We start from the raw sequence: 19940 nt of genomic DNA, 5'->3' as shown, positions 1-19940 counted from the left end.
TACTGAGAGATCTGGAAATTGTGAATAAACGGTTTAACAGTGAAGCGTGAACAGTCAGACGTCTTTGGCGGTTGGGCTCTGGGCCGGAGACGTCATGTGTGATTGCGATGACGCGCCGAATCGATGAGCCAGAAGGAGAACGTGGCGGAGGTGGGCCGGCGAAATATCTGGAATGTGGATAAACATACTTCAAGGATTTGATTGTGATTGGCTGTGAGGAAAGTGAACACTACAGCTATTGGCTGAGCGAAGAGCAATGGAGTGGCGTGTGGAATGATGAATAAGCAAACCCAGTATACCTGAAGAGGAGGTAGACCTGGCAAAGCTTAACAACAGACACTGTCCATGGAAAGCCATGTTGCTGTTTTCTAGCTGTCTTTGTTTTAGGAATTGTCCTTTGAGCTCCAGCATCCAACCAGTTTTGTTGTGGGTTCTACTGGTTCTTATGCTTCTAGCTCCAGTCTGACATTAGGCTCATGTGTTTCACTTAACTGCTTCAGGACAAGACTGTGTCTATGTCAATGAGCTGTAACCCCTGTTTTATGTTGTTTTGATGCTTTGTATTCCAAATGTGACTGAGACTGTTAAGCTACGTTCACATCCGCATCGGGAACTTACACTGAAAGTCTATCAAACATCTGTAAATGCGCGTTTCGGGCTACTGTGTTCAAAACACGCGTTCACGCATCGCTAAAGACGTTTTTAAGTCTGTTTCAGGCTGAACGTACAAACTGCGGGTTCATTAATCGTGTGCTGAAAGTTCAACCAGTTGAACTTTGACCCATCAGGTCACTCGGCTTTGGCGGTGACGTACACATGGCGTCCTTTTCGAAACACAGAAGTGTCACCTGTTGCTGATGAAGGAGAAAGAAGTTTGTGCACAGACGGACTTAGACAACACCAAGTCCTTCACATATCAGAATAGACCTGAGGCAGAAAAAGAAGATTCACCAGATATGCACAGCTTTTTGTACGTAGCCTCTTTCAGCCTCAGGTGGCGGACTAGCGCTAGTAAACAGTAGAAAACCAAAGAAGAGATGTCCCTTCCTGCCGCTGCCTGCCTGGAAAGCGTGTATAGTGTTTCTGAACACCCAACCCGCTCGGTGTGAATGTAACATTGGGTGCACTCATACCTCTACATCTACATTTATTTTATTTGGTGTATTAACTCCAGACAAAATTGAATTGCATTGTACAGATTTGAGAAAAAAACAGTTTTCATGTTGTAAGGATAAATCAGAAAAAGCAGGTTTTTGTTCATCTGTTCATAAGAGAAGCTGTTGTGCTGCATATGTGGACTCCTGACAGTCATTCACACCAGTCTGCTAAAGCAGCCTGCAATTCTACAGCCAGTACACAGTTTTAGTTATATTTCATTATTTTCACTATTGCAATTTAAAAACTGCATCAAAATAATGGTCAACTTTTGGCTGGGCTCCTGTGGAAACGTGGCTTGATAGTTTTAGCAGTTGAAGCTGCAGAGGAAAAGAAACGTTTGCATGATGCAGAACCTGGGTTAAGGGTAACAAATAGAAGCTGCAGACACAGGAACTGTGGGCAGAAAAAGATGAAAGGAATACTTATCGAGACCTGAAACATTTTTAAAAGAAAACCAAGAACACAATGAAGTGTGTTTCCTGCATATAAATTCCTTCATCCCAGCCGTGCTTTATTTTGTGACTATCGCTTTTCAGGAAGTGAATCTCTGATCGTAGACCAATAAAAAGCCACTGACAGCCTTTGTCCCTTCACACAGAGATTTTTATCTCTGATTTTTGGAGCACCACATCGCTCTTTTTCTCTTTGTAATTGCAGATAAACTTCCCAAACATGCTGCCCAGTTTGTGCTGATTATGCATGATCAACAGTTCTGCCTCAGTCAGTCAGTGGTTGAAGTTCACAGTAGACTGTTGCTACCCGCTGCAAGAGCACGCACTCACAAGTGGAAGAGGCTTGGTATGAAATGCCAAAGCGGTGATAATCTGGTGAACGTCACTCCAGGCTTTTTCTTTCTGTGCTCTATTCCGACATATGAAAGACTTGGTGTCATGGAATTCCAGCCGGGAACGAACCACAATTATTAATTTGTCCTCCATGATCCATTTTCAAATGGTCATTACCTCAATTGATTGAGTCACTACCAAATCCAAGTCCCTGATTGGTCAAAGTTCATCTGGTTTAACCTTCAATGTGCGTTTAATGGCGGGACGTTTTGTAGATAGAGGCCAACAATGGACTTAAAGACTCCAATGAAAATTGTTGTTTTTGCTTTCATTTTTGTTCCGTTCAGTGTTTTGAACAAGTGCAGCATTTTTCTCCTGATTGAGGACAAAGAAAGTTCAGATTAAAATTGCATCCCTGAGTTTTTCAATTTTTTAAATTGTTGTGAGTCAGGATCAGATGTAAACATGCAGTTTAACAGCTGGTAGTTGTAATGTAAAACCAACAACAGCAAATCAAAAGCTTTGTGATGCATTCTGATGCATCCTCCTCAAACAGATCCATAAACGCCTTTGCTGTCCTCGTCTGAGCAGGAATCTGGATCTAAACTGTTCGGCTGGACGGCTACGATATCGCGGCCATTTTTATTGCACTGCTAATGTTTGGTTGGGTTGTGAGGGGCTGTAAGCTAGCTGTAGAGAGTGTAAATGAAGGGATGATGGGAAAGTAGCACAGACTCACAGCCAACTATCCCACCCACAAATCAGAGATTAATTTCTGCTGAACTCCTGTGGCTCTGCAGAAACTATGTCCTAGAAAACGACCCAGGTTTTTGGATTTTCCCTAAAAAACAGCATCATCAAAATTCAAAGACCACTGGGAACGGTTTGACAATAGAGCAGAAGTTGATTTCAGTAACGAGGGGGTTTTGAACCCAGAAGCCCTAAACACACATTTCTGTGTTTTTACAGAGGCTTTTTGTTGGAAATGGTCATTTGAACAGCATCATGGACACTTAGCTGGCTATGTTTCAGTTTGTAATGTTTTTATTTCTTTAGGAATAAATTATAAAAGTGGAATCTATTTTTTATCTTCAATGATTTGAAAAAGCTCAGGAAGAAGTGAATTTTCTGCAGACAGTGTTTGAGAGCATAATTGGCCCTCTGAGGAACCATTCTTAATTGTATTTGACAGCGGTAAAGGTCTCGTTAACAACATAAGCTTGTTGGGGTTTTAGCCTGCAGTCCCACCGCCAACATGATCAGGATTGTCTGGAGGCTTACAGAACACAAAAAGTTTTCAGGTTTTCCTGCTATTACTGCCAGTTTTTGTGAGACCTATAGAATAAGATATGTGGCTGAATCAGCTTTATGTGAGTTTAAAGACCCACTCCAGTGAAAAGTGTGTTTGACATATTCTTGTAGCATCCCAGGAGGAAATACATATTAAGAAAATTAAGCTGCAAACTGTGCTTCTGAGTACTTTTGTATTCAAATCGGTGTGAATCAGGACGCCTGCAGGGGCTACATTTGGTGCGCCAAAGTCTCTAAGCTCCGCCCCTTTCTGATCATCCACCTGCAGACCAACAGATCCATGAACGTCTTTGTTTTCCTGGTCTGAGCTGGAATCTGGATCAGAACTGGACGGTTGGATGGATCGGATGTTGCTGTCATTTGTGTTGAGGTTGTGAGGGGCTGTAAGCTAGTGGGAGAGAGTGTCAGCAAAGGATTGATGGGAAATGAAGGCAGACATACTCCATGGCAACAGTACCGCCCACAAGATGAATTTATCGCTGACTTCTGATGAATTTCTGATGAAGTCCTGCCGCTCTGCAGAAACTACGTCCTAGAAAACCACACAGGTTTTAAGATTTTGGCTAAAAACTGCATCATCAGAATTTAAGACGACCTGGAACGCTTTGACAACAGATCAGAAGATGATCGTAATTCACCTTCAGCATGTTGAGTGTGAAAAAACAAACACACATTTAGGTTTAAATGACAAATAGCTTGTTTTCCATTCATTAACAGCATCATCTCAATGCATTCTGCAAAACAAACAACAAAAATAATCAGAAGAACATTGACACAAAAATGGAAGTTGTTATGGAAAAGACCTTTTAATGAGTTCAGTGTTCAGACACTACCTTTAATTTAATTTACATACAGATACAAAAAAAGGAGGCGCAATTGACAATTTTGTAACACACATGCATTCACACTCTCCCACACAGACACACACACACAGACACACACACACACAGAAAGTAATTAGCACTTAAAACAGGAGGCTGAGTGGGTCTCAGCTCATTAATATCAATTGGTGTTAATATCAGGGAAGGTGATGAGCATGTGTGTTTGATCGTGTCTGTTCTCAGGAGCAGATTCAGATTAATGGAAATAATTTGTCCTCAGTGATGTGATGAGTAGATCTGCCAGACAGGTGTGGTGTAAATATTTTCTGTGGTGGTGATTCTAGTGAGCACACTAGAACAGAATCTGCTCTGTAGAAGCGTAGTGTTGAGGACAAGGGGACGTCAATGTCTACCCAGATGGCAACAAGAACAATGTACGGATGAATTACAGAGATCATTCCCAACCCAAAATGAAGTGTATCATTGTTTTGTCAACAGACCAACAAGAGGGTGGGATGATCATTTCAAAAAGAGGAGAAAATGCAAACATTTAGTTCAAGTGTGTTCTGACACAGTTCATCAAAGTCGTTAGCAGAGCGTTTCCTGTATTCGTTTTCTCTCCAGAGAACTGTTGGTGTTTCAGTGGTTTGGAGTGTGTGCATGTGTGTGTGCATGTGTGTGTGCATGTGTGTGTGCATGTGTGTGTGCATGTGTGTGTGTGCATGTGTGTGTGCATGTGTGTGCATGTGTGTGTGTTCTGACCTCAGCTGTGAGGCTGTCAAAGAGATTATGGGAGTTTTAGTCCGGTGAGACACATGGGGTCTATGACAGGTGAGCCCTGGTAATGATGGTTCTACTCTAAACTCCCGGACATGCATGTGTGTGTGTGTGTGTGTGTGTGTGTGTGTGTGTGTTGGTTTCTGTCCAGCTGGGGCAAAAGCGCTCTGCCGATCGGCTCTCTGGGGAATAAACCGAATGAATATACTACTGAGAAACGCATTCATTTTCCCTGGAAAATAATAAATCTCGCTCTGACGGCTGTGTCTTACAAAAACGTAACACAATGTGAAACGTAAAAACACAACTACGAAAACCCTCCACCAATCTGGTTTAGCATGAAAGTGACAAAATGTTAGCCCAGGTTGAGAACAAGACCCGATGGATTCAGCACACAAGGCAACGTTGTCTTTATTTTTACTGTAAAGTTAAAGAAGTCTTTCAAATGTCTGTGACATGAGACCTTAAGGATGATTGAGCCTCCCCACCACTGGCAGGTAATTACAAACCTGCACACATCACATTTTTAAAACTGTTCTGCATTTGCAGCCAAAAGCTGCGACTCAGTGAGACACAACTCTAAAAGAAGCAAAACTTTTTAAAACAAAACAAATTTAGAATGGCATAAAATAAATACTGTTAGGATATTGAGCTTCCACAAGATAACCTTAAGTCTGATTCATGCCATTTGGAGAAATCTGTCTTGCAGCTGTGTGCAGAAAATAGAGAATGAGGCTTTAAGGCTCTTCTTGGAGATCTCTCTGCCTTGTCTTTTGGGGCATCTTGCATGTTTTCCACTGTGCGTTTCCAGCTGCTCTGTTTTTAATACCTGCTTAATGCAAAAACAAAATCTGCACGAAGTAAGCAGGCGTACATCTGTGCAGAAATAAACGAGAGCGGTTTTCAAGAGGAACTGTCGTTCTTTGCATAAACCAAGAGCAAAAATACAGTCATCCAGACTTGTGACACAAATAGTGCTTTTATCCCACTGCAGGAAGCAAGACTTTCCATCTAGCTGATAGGAAAAGTTGACTTACTTTAGGTTTTGAATGTCGAGTCCCAGAAAAATTCCAGGTCCAGGTTTTGTTGGTCTGCAGAAAATACATTAGTTTGACTTTGCTTAAAGAATAAAACTGCTATCTCCATTCATGGACACATGGTTTAATGATGGTTATGTCTTCTGAACTCAATTATTCCCTGTTTCTTGGAACAAATCAAAGTTTAAATGCAAAGTATTCCCAGCAGAAGCGGCTGGAGAATGCACAGCAACACAAACAAACACTTTAAACGGACACAATAAACTGGAGTTCTCTCTCCACATGCATCATCCTCCACATCTACAATTAATAGTGACTGTTCTTTTTGGCTCAGTCTGTTATAAATGAGGGTCTGGAACAAGATGCAAACAGGACTCAAGGCTGGGAAGCAGATGGATGAGGCACAGAAAAAACCTCAGTTCAACAAAAGACAAAAGCTCTGCCAAACAGGTAGTCCAAAAGACGCAGCACAGGGACGGCGAGCAACCAGAGAGGAGACGGCAGGAGGAATCTGGCAAAGCACAACAGAGCTGCCAGAGGCACTTTTACTGAGGACAATTACAAAGACGATGCAGCTCAGGCAATTGGCCACTTGGAAAAGGCAGGAAGAAAAATTAAATGAAAGGAAAAGGAACAATATTTCTAAAGTAATAGAAGACAAAACATTCAGGACTCACTCACACCAGGCCATCCATGCCAACGCCTGCTAGACCTCTATCGCTGGACTCATCCCTCTTCAGATGCCTTTGTTTCTCAACCCTCATCCATTAGCGGACGGTGCGGACACTTTAGCTTTGTTTACCTTCCAGAAAGTCTTTCTGCTTGTGTGTCAGTAAAAACAATAGTCGTAGAGGTCATTCTGGGGTTTCTCAGTCCTTCTATGGTTTATCTTCAGAGCAGTTTTTAGTCTGGATTTTGTCCTGGGATTGAGCCGTTGGCAGACGCCTTTGGGCGTGTGGTCACTTTCCTGAATTGTGTTGCAGCCCGTTAAGTGATCGCCTCATATCCGTATCATGCCGGTGAATAGGGGTGTGGCCTTATTTTATTATATTATTTTAATGATGGAGTCAAACTGTACTTGAAGGTCAAATGAAACGACGGTCCAACCATCTGGTAGAAGAGTCCAAACCAGATCCCAGTTTTTCTGCTATGCCTCGTTCACATCATGGACATATCACCTTCTTTACAGGTACAGTTAAAGCTAAATGTAGGAGACTTTTACAGAACACTTTATGGTAACCATTTGCAATATGTCGTTCCTTTGTTTTTTTTTCTCTGAAACAAAAAGTTCTTCTCAGTGTCAGAAGGTCTTTTGTGGATAAGAAGCTCTCCTTTTTCAAGAAACATTTGTGTTCCTCCTCTGGAATAAAGTATTTTCAGATTGACTGAGTTATGAGTTTATCTTTGGTGGTTGTTCTGCATAAGCTGTGTGGAACAAATGGACTGTTGTGTGCTCATTACACACCAAACTTTCAACTTCCAAAACGAAACACTGGTTCACGAGACGTAGCGGACTTCACCACTATGAGCTGGTGGAGCTGCAAATGTACTGTAATGTAATGTACTTTGATCTACCAACAAGAGCCATAATCAGCTCACTGGGTTTTGGACCGTGCGTGTCATGAATCATTCTAGTTAAAAAAAAAAAAAGAATGCTCATAATTGTGAATATGTACAACAGAGTTTCAGGGCCAGTTTACAAAAAAACTTTTTTCTTTTTAAATTATGTCTTTTAAGTCATAGATTTACGAGAAATAAAATCATAACTAGTAATTTACGAGATTTTTTCTCCTAAATTTATGACTTAAAATCTTGTAATTTTTGTTTTTTCTTGTTTTTTTTTGGGTGGCCCTAAAACTCCGTCATAAATATGGATTTCCGTTTTTACATCTGCAAATGAAACTTTCACTGAAGTTGTGTCTTTTCAACATCTACTCTAAACTCTGGCAGAAAAATACTTGTGAAGTGAAACAGCAACAAATGCAAACCAAAGGAGGGGTGTCGGTCGCCTGCTGGGCTCGGCAGATGTTTGGAAACTGGTTGGTCTGAGGTCCAGTTCTCTTTTTTTTAAATGCATTTGGATAACAGGAAGATCTCTCACTTTTATGTAATGCAGAACTCTGCTTATCCTACGCTGTTGAAAGTTTCCCACTTCTTTTCTAAAATGTGACAGTATGCATAAATATCAGCCGTTAAAAAGATGGATTATAAAGTCACCATAACACAGAGTTATCACTTCCTTTGTTTTTCATTTATGCAGCAGTCAGGAGAAAAGCTTCTTGTGGAAAATAATCTTTTATGTCAGCAGAATACTTCCTCAAAAATGTAATAAAGTTGGATGTTGGAGGTTTTTCTTTTGGGAACAATCTGGAAAAACGAAGGACTTCTCCAGGTTCTGATGGAGCTGCCCAAACCGATGAATTCGACATTCGACACGCCATGAAATGTCCATCCTATACTGAGACAAACATCTGCAGTCAGTATTCCTGCAGAGGACAGAAGGTTTACTGCAGCACATCCGGTCACACTACCTGCAGTCTGTCAGTTACACAAAGTTACATGTTTTCTGAGGCCTTTAACAAAGCAGCTCCGGCTTGATCACACATGTTTTCACCATTTTTCATCGTATGTATCTCTTCATAATCTATCTTATAACATAAAAAATTTTATTTATCAGGACATGATTTCAAATCTTTTCTTTTCCAGTTGTTCCTGTTTCAGTCGCTGTGATTCCCCTCCGGCAGGCAGCAGCTGCCGGGGCCGAAGTCCAGTGTTTGGATCCCGTCCAGAACCTTAATGCAGTCTTTTTTTCTACTGACAGTAACTCATGATGTCAGCCATTGTTAAAGTGTCTGTGTTCAGATGGTCTTGGCTATTGTCCACTGCGCTGTCACCACCTCTTACTTATCATTTAGACTCCCAGATGGCTCCGTAACGTCCTACATTTCTAGCTCGGTAATGAAGCTGTCTGACAGAGCTCCTGCAGTACCTGTCTCTACTGGACGGCTCTGCTTCTAGTACGTAGAAGCCAGAACAAACCTGTTCTGACTGCTCTTGTCAAACAGCTGCTCCTATTATTTTTGAAAATACCCCCCCCCCCCCCCACACACCAGCTCTCTTTGCCATGCTGTCTCGCTGCATTTTCTGTATTATCTTTAGCTTTTTTTTTGCTGTTGCATCACCAGTGTTACAGCGTCTTTAGCATCCCAATGTAGATGTTCTTGATCCTTATTTTTACAGATGTGACGTTCTGACAACAAACCATCAGCAGAAAGAAATCATTTACCGTAGTCTAGGGCTGCACGATATGAGGAAAACTCGCGATGTTCGATATTAGTGATCAATATTGTGATGACGATATATCTTGCGAAACATGAACAAATAGCAAAACAACCAAAAGTACAATTTTCATTTCACTACAACAGTTTAATTCAAATTAGAGTTAACCCTCGTCTACGTAGGAGGCTAACATCAAACATGAAAGAGCTCCATCCGATTGGTCAACAATGTGAAGGCGTCCATCCGATTGGTCAACATCGTGAAGGCGTCCATCCGATTGGTCAACATCGTGAAGGCGTCCATCCGATTGGTCAACAATGTGAAGGCGTCCATCCGATTGGTCAACATCGTGAAGGCGTCCATCCGATTGGTCAACAATGTGAAGGCGTCCATCCGATTGGTCAACATCGTGAAGGCGTCCATCCGATTGGTCAACATCGTGAAGGCGTCCATCCGATTGGTCAACATCGTGAAGGCGTCCATCCGATTGGTCAACATCGTGAAGGCGTCCATCCGATTGGTCAACATCGTGAAGGCGTCCATCCGATTGGTCAAATGTATAAATGGATTTATTTATTACTTCGAGCTGCCATAAGATTGTTTTAGCTCATTTAGGGGAACCGTTTATTGCGATTTTTGCCGTCTTTTGCGACATGTGTATTGCACAGCTTGATATTGTGATAACGATGAATGTTCGATTTACTGTGCAGGCCTACTATAGTCTCTGAATCAATTCTCTGAATTGATAGAAGTATTAAATGATGATTTTTTTCCCCAAATGAATCTTTCTTTTAACTTTATTGTACTATGTTTAATTAAAACTTGCATTTTTATCCTGTGATGAGGAGGATAAGACCAGCATCATGGAACTGGTGACAAATGAAAAAAGGTGGCTGAGGAGAGTGGAGGGGGGGGGGGGGGCACCAGAGAGCGATAGCATCGAACTGCAGGACAAAGCGGACAAGGGCACGCTGTGGAAGTGTGTACTCGTGCTGGTGTGTGTTTGTGTGCGCGCGAGACCAGTGGAAGTGAATACAGATAGAGCTGTCAGGATAGTGATTTACTGATAGATAGAGAGGGGGAGGACTTGTGAAGGGGAATCAATAAGAAGGAAACCATGAAGGAAAAGAGAGAGAGCAGAAGAAATGAGGAAAGGGAGAGAAGAACTGAAGGCAAAGCAGAAAGAGGGAAACCAGTGAGACTGAGAGAAGTGTTGGACAGAAGGCTGTACCCATGATTTACTACATGATGTATCATGTTTTCATAAACTGCTCACATATATATGAGGACATGTAGATCGTCATGGATAGATAGGCTGTTTGCCCCGTTAAGATTTTCTAGTTTGAATCATGTTAAATATGAAGAAATCTTGTTTTGTCATCATCCAAACACAACCACTATGATTTGGTTGTTGTTGCCACAGCAATCAGCTTTCACTGATTCGCTCAGGGGGTTTGGCAGAGGTTTTAACGCCGGATTCCCTTCCTGACACAACGCTATATTTTATCCCGGCTGGGGACCGGCACAGGGGGACCCAGACTTAAGCCCTAATGTGATTGCATGGTTAGGCAGAAGTGTGGAGGGTCTTGCCTAAAGGCCTACACCTGATAAGCTCATCACGCCCCCTGGGAATCAAACCGCAGTGATTTTGATGAATTCATTCAAATGATTGATCCTCTTAGCATTGTGCACATTGTTTCAGCTGTATCCTGAGATGAGCATCACGTTTACACCGGCTGTGCTCGATCTCTAGATTTCCCGACGTTTATTTAGACGACCAGGTGAGCCCAGACGGTGAAAATGTTCACGAACTTTTTTTCCTATGGGCAAGGCAACAGGTTATAGTAAACTCTCAACAAGTGTGGGTAAATACAGATAAAGTATGGGAGACGCTGGTGTATCATGGGGATTTTATTGAACCCCCCCCAAACCCTACCCACGGTGCAGGAAGCCTGTCAGTGCTGTTCCCATCAGTGCATGCTGCTTGTTTGCAGCCTGACTGTTAGAAATGAGGATCTTAGACAATCAGAATGTAGTTTGTGTGGACATCCTACGGGCGCCCTGTGGGTACTGCACCCCCTCAACCCCCCCATACGTGCAGCATTTTAGAAAGAGGCCAGTACTAGCACCTCTTTAACGACTGAAGTTCTGCGGTGAGGTGGTGGTATGACAGCATCCTCTGTATGTCATAAGTGCATGTAACTTCCATTGTCCTTCCTGGTACACCATGACACTCACACTTACCACACGCACAGTAATGGTACATTCCACTTTCATGGAGGTCGTATGAGCCTCAAGGGAACTGCACGACACACCTGTGCTCCTCTGGAGATGCAGCCCCCCCTCTCTACAACCCTCTAACAACCCAGAAACCTGTAGTACCTGCTAAAAAACCAATGTAAAGCTGAACCATTCAAAAATAGCCCCAGTAGCCCCCCTGTTTTATAATGATGGACTTTATCACTAATAGTCATTTCTTTCTCTAGTACTTTAGTCATTAAAATCCACTTGACTTGTGTTTGAATCAACTCTGTGGTCATATTGTGAAGTTCAAAAGGCCTTGTTGATTTTTTCAGTTGCTGGTTTTATGTGTTTCTGCTTCAGTGTTTTTAAGTGTGTTCATTTGTGTTAACCTTTGTGAAACACCCACATTTTCTAAGCTGTAATAAACGTTTTTGTCTAATGTTGATCTGCTAAAGGAAGTAAAAGAATGGAAGAATCCATCTGATGAAAAACCAAACCAAAAAACTGCTGCCTGTGAAGCTAAACTTGTTTCCTTTTCACCTGCTTTTAGGCTTTTTAGGAAAAGATGTTTGCTGAACATCTTTGACAAAAAACAGCTGATAAAAGACAGAAACACTTCAAAGATGAGAAAAACTGACACCACCTTGTCAGGGTTTTCTACAGCTTAGCAAAGAATAGTGTTGGAGCCTCTGGCTTCAAAAGCAGCGATGAGCTATCCTGCAGAGGAAAGCACTGCGTGTTGGAGGTTAATCGCTGTGAATCATGTTTTTGTTTCCTCGAGAGTCAATTCCAACAAAAACTAAGGAGGATTTTAAATGTGTCAACGCATGAATTAAAAGAATGAACACAATGATACTGACTCAAGAAAACCATCTAGGAATATGGTCACAATTGAATCGGTTAGTTCAAAAGGGGCCCAAGTCCGTTGTAATGTATTGACTATGCTAGACATTTAAAATGCATTAAGTGCAAAATTCCTGGACTTGGGCCTCTCTTGCATGTGTTTAGCTTTGTCCCATAGATGGCAGCACTAGTTATCCAATATGGCAGCGCCCCCGTTTAATTCAAGAAGGGCCCAAGTCCAGAGACTTTAGTTTGCTACTCCTCTGAAATGATAAAAGTGAGGTGCTTCATCTTATAGCATTTGTAAGCTATGAACTGGAGCTAAATCTGAGTAAAGTATCAATCATTTGGTGTAGCCTCCAATTCAAATTATTTCCTGGAAAAACAAACCTCTTGAACTTGGGCCCTTTTTGAATTAACCGATTCAAATGGATGGACATTAAAAAAGACTGAACATGACTGTGTTGATGCAGAGATTTCAGAAAGTGCTAAGACGCATTTTTTTGTTTAGAACTTGAAAATATTGTGTCCTGTGTTTACATGATCAGTCTTTGCTGTGTGCAATCTTGTAAAGTCCATTGAAGTTGTGGTTTAAATCTTTTAACTTAAATAATTAAGCGTTTAATGTGATTATGTTTGGGATTTTGGATTGACAAAGTAAAATAATGCAGATACTCCTGCTTGGATGGATGAATGGATGGATGAATAGACGGATAATGGATGGATGGATGGACGGATGGATGGATGACAGATAATGGATGGATGGATTATGAATGAATGGATGGATGGATGGATGAAACATAGTTTTGACTCCTCTGGGCTTCTTGTGTGTTTTTTGTGTTTTGCTGCTCCTGGTTTCAGTGATCAGAGTACCATAGTCATGTAATCTCATCTTTCTCTTCCAGAGTCTAACTCTCGGTGTCTTTTCTCTGTCTACAGCGTCGAACATCGCCTCGTCTTCCTCTTCGTATTCATCAAATCTTGGTTTTGTAGACTTCACCTTCACCCGGGAGCCTCGGGACACGGTCACAGTGCGGGGGGGTGTGCTGCAACTTGACTGTCAGGCTCAAGCAGATTCAGTCACAAGGCGTCCCAGCATCACATGGCGTAAAGATGGAGTGTTGCTCAGCACAGTGGTTGATGAGCGACGACAGCAACTCAGCAACGGCACCCTGATGGTGCGAAATGTGGTGCATTCGCGGCACCACAGGCCAGATGAGGGAGAATACCAGTGCCTTGCTACTCTGGACGGTCTGGGGAGCATAGTGAGCCGGACTGCAAAAGTCACTGTGGCAGGTAAGGAACGCTGATACTTCACGTATAAAAGTACTGTATAAAGAGTGGAGCCAACAAGTATTTGTCAGTCTCCAGTCCTAAACATTGTCCTGCGTAAAAGATGGAAGAAGTCTGTAAATATTCATTTCAAGACGATACAGCAATTTTGTTTAAATTCTACGATGCAGTAAATTCTACGATGCAGTTAGTTCATAACTGCAATTTGCAATGCAATTTTTAAATGATAAACTAAATAAAATGTTTGCGGTATGAAATCTACCATCTACCTCAACATTGGTTTGTTCCATAAGGGGCTTTTGACAGAAGATATTGTCATAAACTGCGTTATCCTGTCATGGACCTTCTAATGAAGCAACAAAGATCTATGATCCAGGGATGGACAACGCCAGACCTGGAGGACCGGTGTATCCGTGTGATCTCCACATATCCAATCATTATTGATTACCTGGTTCAGGTGTGTCCAGCCAATTAGAACATGCCAGAGCAGGAATGCAGCCCTCGAGGCCTGGAGTTGCCTGTCCCACCGCCCAGCGTACTCCGGGGTGACCCGGGTTGGTCTTTGGGGTTAGGGACTCCTCTGCTGTGCCAAACCCCTTGACTTGGGGTTCTGGGTGGGTGGGGCTTTGGACTGGACTTTTGCCACTGCAGTGAGATTTGTCTGTCTGCGATTGTGCTTGCACTCTTTGTGCCTTTGTGCCTTGGCCTTTCTGCTCTCTGAGGGCCAGGGACTCCTGCGGCGGGCCCCCTGGCCCTGTTTCTAGCTGGCTGCTGTGTGGAGGGCCCTTAGGCCTGTTTTTCCATATGGGGAGACCTCGGGAGCCCCGGCAATGCTGATTGCTCCTGATTGCTTTCTGGTTTATTTCAAGTAATCAAAACTAAAACTAGACTTAAAAAAGCAGACATATTCATCTATATACAGATAAATCAAACTTAGGATGATTAGTCACAATTAAATGGCCAAAAGGTCTAAAATCTATGATTCAATCAAAGAAGGAATAAAAAGCTGCAGAAAAGAGAAAAAGGTTCCCTTATAGTGGATTTATTGAGAAATGCTCTAAAAAGAAATTGAACTTGTCTTTGTCAGTTATAGCAGAAATCTGGTAAATATTTAAACTAGGGAAAAAGGATTCTGCTGTAAATCCTCAGTTTCACTTTACTGCTCTTAATACTTTCAAAAAAAAACCCTAATGTAATCTAGATAATGGAGCATGACTTAAGATCAATATTTTTTTATGGAAGATGATAATAAGGACAAACTCTGAGGGTAAAGTGTCGCTGTCATCCACTGCTTCCTGTTCAAAGCTGAGTCAGCGGAACACAAAGTCTGACAGAAACATGGAGTGAACCAGCAGCCGACCAGAGACAGCAGCGAGTCTTCACAACTTCTGAGGACTTCTTGGTAAACTGAGGTCTGTCTTGATACAAAGAACTGCTTTAAGCTTGAATTAAGCCAAAACCCCCTCGACATCTGGTAACCTAGCGATTAGGAGGAATGGTCATGGGGCAGTCGCTCATGTTGGAGTTTTCAGAGTATGGCCGTCAGTCTGCCTGACTGCTTTAGCTGCTGTGTAGCTTCCCTGATTAAACACGATCCCAATTAACTCAAACAAACAAGTCCATGTTCAAGTCTGACGTAAAAATATGAACTTCCTCTGACACACGCCACCTCACAAGGCAAAAAGCTAATGAACAGTAGAGGCTTCAAAATGCAATTAACACCTGTGTCTGCTGACGAGGATTCAATTAAGACGCCAAAGTCCTGAGAGAGAGAGGAAGATTCTGGGCAGAAGAAACGCTACCTGACAGCTGAAGTGAGAGGAGACATTCAGCAAACTTCAGGTTCAAAGCTGATTATAGGAGAACCCTAAACTCACAGACCCACCCCCATGAAAATCCTGTTCTTGCTGTTTCTAACATGTTCTTGTAGCATTTTTCTCTTGATGGAGGACATGGATAAAGAAAATTAAGATTGAAATGGCTTTTCTTTATGCAAATTGTTGCGAAACAGGAGCAGATGAAAAACTGCTCTTTGACTAAACTTGTAGGTGTGATGTGGAAGTTAGTACAGCGAGCCACAAGCTCTAAGCTCCGCCCCTTTCTGATCATCCACCTGCAGACCAACAGATCAATGACCGTCTTTGTTTTCCTGGTCTGAGCTGGAATCTGGATCAGAACTGGACGGATGGACGGATCGGATGTTGCTCACTCTGACATTGCTTGGGGTTGTGAGGGGCCGTAAGCCAGTGGGAGAGTGTAAACAAAGGGATGATGGGAAACACGCCTGCCTACAACTTAGAGGGGATTTTCCAAAGAACTCCAGCTGCTCTGTAGAAACTATGTTCTAGAAAACGACGCAGGTTTTTGATTTGACCTAAAAACTGCATCATCATAATGATAAGACCACTGTGGTTGCTTTGAAAACAGATCAGAGATGATTGCAGCGGGACTTTAATGAAGCTTCTATTTATTTTCACCTTCTCACCATGCTAGAAATTGTGTTTTTACTTGTAATGCCTTCTTGTCAGTAAGATGCTAAGTTCAATCTTATTTTATCAGCAGTCGTTAAAAACATCTTGCATGTTTGTTTTTGTTTTTAAAGGCAGAGTTTCATAAAAAAATCCTCGGTTTTATTTGTGTTTGGAACTTTGGGGTTTGCTGCACCTTAGTAGATGACAGGTACTTCCATGCTGGTTTTCCAGCTGTCTCTTTTGCAAATTTCACCCATTAAAGTGCATTTTTGTGAAAAAAAGTAGTTCAAGCCTTAGCCACATGCACCCTGCAGGGGGTTGACACGGATGGGTGCTGCAGGGTTTTTGGGTGGACCGGTCCCACGGAGGAGTCAGGCAGTCAGGCTGCACATAAGGAGCACACCTGGAGCAGAACCTGAACAGAACAGCACCAGAACAACGCTTGGGATTAGGGAGAGGGAATGAAAAAAAAATCAAATCTTTAAGACCCGCCTGCGTCTCACCCACCTCCCCCTTACTTACCCCCGACTTGGTTGTAGTTTGATTCATCTGTGCAGGTTTGCCAGCTTTTCACCTGCAGCCAAAACTGCTGCCCTTACAGCTGGATCTGGGCTAAGACCTTTCCAAATTAAAATGTTTTAAGACGATTTCATCAACCCACCATTATGACCACCCAGACTAAATAATAAAGTCCAGGTTTATAGATTTTATCATCTTAAACATGAAATCCTACTGAAGAAAAACAAAGAATTGTGTCTGGGTGAACCTTGTTTTTGTGGTAACTGATGTATCACTAAAGTAATGTCAAAGGAATTAGACGTAAAGGAGACAGCCCTACTTTAAAGACAGTATATCAATAATAAGAAACTATTTAAAGTGGTAAAGTATTTGGTCTTGCAGATGACTCTGACACTCACAAGGGTTCCCTTCTCTTCCTGTGTGACCTGTCAGTAAAACCACCTTTGGAAGAAGGCTCCAGATTTAATCCCGCTCTATTTAAGATGGTCATAAGGCCAAAAAGGTCCAATTTCAAAGCCTGACATCCCTGAGCCTTTCCAAACATCAGACTTAACCGTCTCCAGTCTGGACATGTCAGCATGTGAACAAACCTGATGTTAGTTCTGTAGAGTTATTAGAAGACAAAGAAAGAGAGAAGCTGTCCTCAAATCTCACTGCTGCCCCCCTCCGTCTGCTGGGATGTTGATTATCAGTCTGCAAGTCTGTTTGGGTCATTGGTCTAATCAGCAGCAGATAATAACCCCCATCAATGTGAAAAGTGAGCGAGGTTGTTGTTTTTTGGTCAGGAGGCTAAAAGTGTCGCTGACTTAAGCCTGAGTTTAGAAACGTTTCGCTCTTTTTAAACTTAACAATTTTATTTCATGATGTTCATCTCTTTTTTACTCTTCATTGAAATATAAATTTGCTTTTTCATTTCTTTTAGAGAAAAAGCAGGGGGGCCATGTGTCCGTCATCTTTACGGTTTTAATAAAGAAATCTTAAATGAAATAACTCCTTTGATGACTCTTAGGATGAAAATTTTCATCACAAGCCTAAATATTGAAATAACAGGATTCTAAAGGATGAATGGACTCCTGCATGGAAGTTCTGTTAACAGTTAGACTTAAATCTTTGCTTTGAATTGAGATTCTGACTGTAGAACAAGACCGTGAATCTTCAGGCCTCCCTATCTGCTGCTGATTACCTGGATCAGGTGTAGGGATGGGTACCGTGCCCCGGTATTGAACCAGCCCAAGGGCCACATTCTTTAAGACCGCAGTATCGTTAAGATCTGACCTGAACGGTTCTGCTATCAGTACTGGAGAAGTTACTTTTTCTTTTTTTTGTGTCCTACAAGCGTTTTCTGCCATATTTAACTCACCAAGTCAGTCAATTTTCCGTTAAGTAATGATGATATTAATTTCGGTATTCTCGTTGAAGCTGAGAGCTCTGTCTGTCTATTTGTGTGCACGGGGGGCGGGGCTGTTGTTCAGACAGCACGCGCCGCGCGCGCACACACACAAGACAAGACAGCACACACAGTCAGTGGCGATCTCGTAGGGGACACGTGAGCGCCCTAGACTAAGAACACCCGTTTCTGCGTAAAATTAATGAAGTTCGCATCAAGTAGCCCCTACCATCCTGTCACCTTGCTGCTACGATGAACGTTTGTTGCGCTGTTTGTGTAGAACACGCTGGGGCGGTGTGTTCTACACAAAACAAACAGGTAGAGAGGCGGGGCTTAGATTCACCGCTTATGATTCCAGACCCGTGACAAACTATCAGCTGCTTCCTAATACTTAATAATAATGAATGACTAATGATAGTTGTCATCCGTAAAATTGATATAATTTATTGGGTTTACTGGATTTAAACAAAAATAAATAAATAGAAAGGAGTCTGCATCAAAGTGAATTTGTTTTCATCATCTCACTCAATCCTAACTCTGGTGTTTGACAGACAGAAAAGTCTATTCAAGGTTATTAAATAATTAAATGAATATATGGGCTGCACGGTGGCGCAGTGGTTAGCGCTCTTGCCTCACAGCAAGAAGGCCCCCGCTTCAAGACCTGGCTGGGGGACATGGAAAAAAAACCACAACATCAATGTGGGTCCTTTCTGTGTGGAGTTTGCATGTTCTCCCCGTGCATGCGTGGGTTTTCTCCGGCTTCCTCCCACCGTCCAAAAACATGCTACATAGGTTGATTGGCAACTCTAAATTGTCCATAGGTGTGAGTGTGAGAATGAATGGATGTGTGATTGAGGATATTCCACCCTGCAACAGATTGGCGACCAGTCCAGGGCATCCCTTGCCTACGCCCAAGTGGCCTGGGATAGGCTCCGGCAACCCCGTGACCCCAAAAGGGAATAAACGGTTAAGAAGATGAATGAATGAATGAATTAAATGAATATCCTGTCTGGAACATTCTCATGTATAAAGTAAATTTTTTTGTTAAAAAAACAGTTTTGATGCATAATGAGGAAATAAAATACTTTATATTCTTCATTTGTTATTTTTTTATTATTCGTCCTCAAAAAGTATCGATAAGAGAACCGTTAAAATACCGGATCAATAAGCAGTATCGATAAGAGTAGTAGTACCGTTAAAACCTTAACGATACCCATCCCTAATCAGGTGTGTTCAGCCAATAAGGAGCTTTAATGGCGGTGGGAAAACGTGTTGGACACTGGCCCTCCAAGTCTGGATTCTGACTCCTGGTAAGCTTGGAATCAGAGAATTATTAGAAGAAGATTCCCCAAAATCTGGATGCTGCGAGTTTTTACGGAACTGAGACGAGGACAGATGCAGAGGAAAAAGGGGAGCAGGGGGGTTTATGAAATGTCCTGGAGGATAAAGGCACTAGGTGTGTTTGCATTACACATCTGCTTCTTCAGAATTCTAGAAATGTGGAAAAAACACCATTTTGCAATTCAACTGTTTCCGATTTTTGTATTTGTTCCAACAGCTGAGCAAACAGATGAGAGCTGAAGGCTCTTTGTTGGACAGATGCTACTGTTACAACACGAGGTTATGAATCTTCTGACGTCCAGCACGGTATAGCAGATGGAGGGATGGGGGTGTGACGATAACCGCATCACCTCATCACCGCACGTATTTTTTTTTTTTAAAGTTGTGCATATGGTTTGTGATCGGCACAATAATAAACACAGTAAACACATTCATCTTTGCTGATGATTTACTTTTTCTGCTCGTCCTGTGTTCAGACTTCAAGGGTTTCTGGGGGAAACCTTTTATTACTGTTCTCCTTCACTCCCTCTACGCTGCAATAGAAGTTTCCGTCTTGCGAGGAAATACGACAAATTTACTGCGTTCTAATTATTCATTTCCATTGTATTCATTTCCGTTACAAGCTGTGTGCGTTCTTGAGTGCACGACACGGCCGCCCACCAGAGGATTTTGTG

The 19940-nt window shown here is 42.2% G+C and overlaps 1 protein-coding gene across 1 annotated transcript in view; it reads left to right on the top strand.

Moving 5' to 3' along the window:
* Positions 1–19940, top strand: part of dcc (DCC netrin 1 receptor) — a 280927-nt gene that overhangs the window by 62278 nt on the left and 198709 nt on the right. The window contains exon 2 of the mRNA XM_011482137.3: positions 13195–13551. Within this exon, the coding sequence (XP_011480439.1) occupies positions 13195–13551 (357 nt within the window). The remainder of the gene's footprint in view (positions 1–13194; positions 13552–19940) is intronic.

The sequence above is a fragment of the Oryzias latipes genome, chromosome 12 (genome assembly GCF_002234675.1).
Source record: "Oryzias latipes chromosome 12, ASM223467v1".
Lineage (NCBI taxonomy): Eukaryota > Metazoa > Chordata > Actinopteri > Beloniformes > Adrianichthyidae > Oryzias > Oryzias latipes.
Note: the sequence above shows the minus strand (reverse complement) of the source record. Positions and strands in the feature narration are given on the sequence as shown.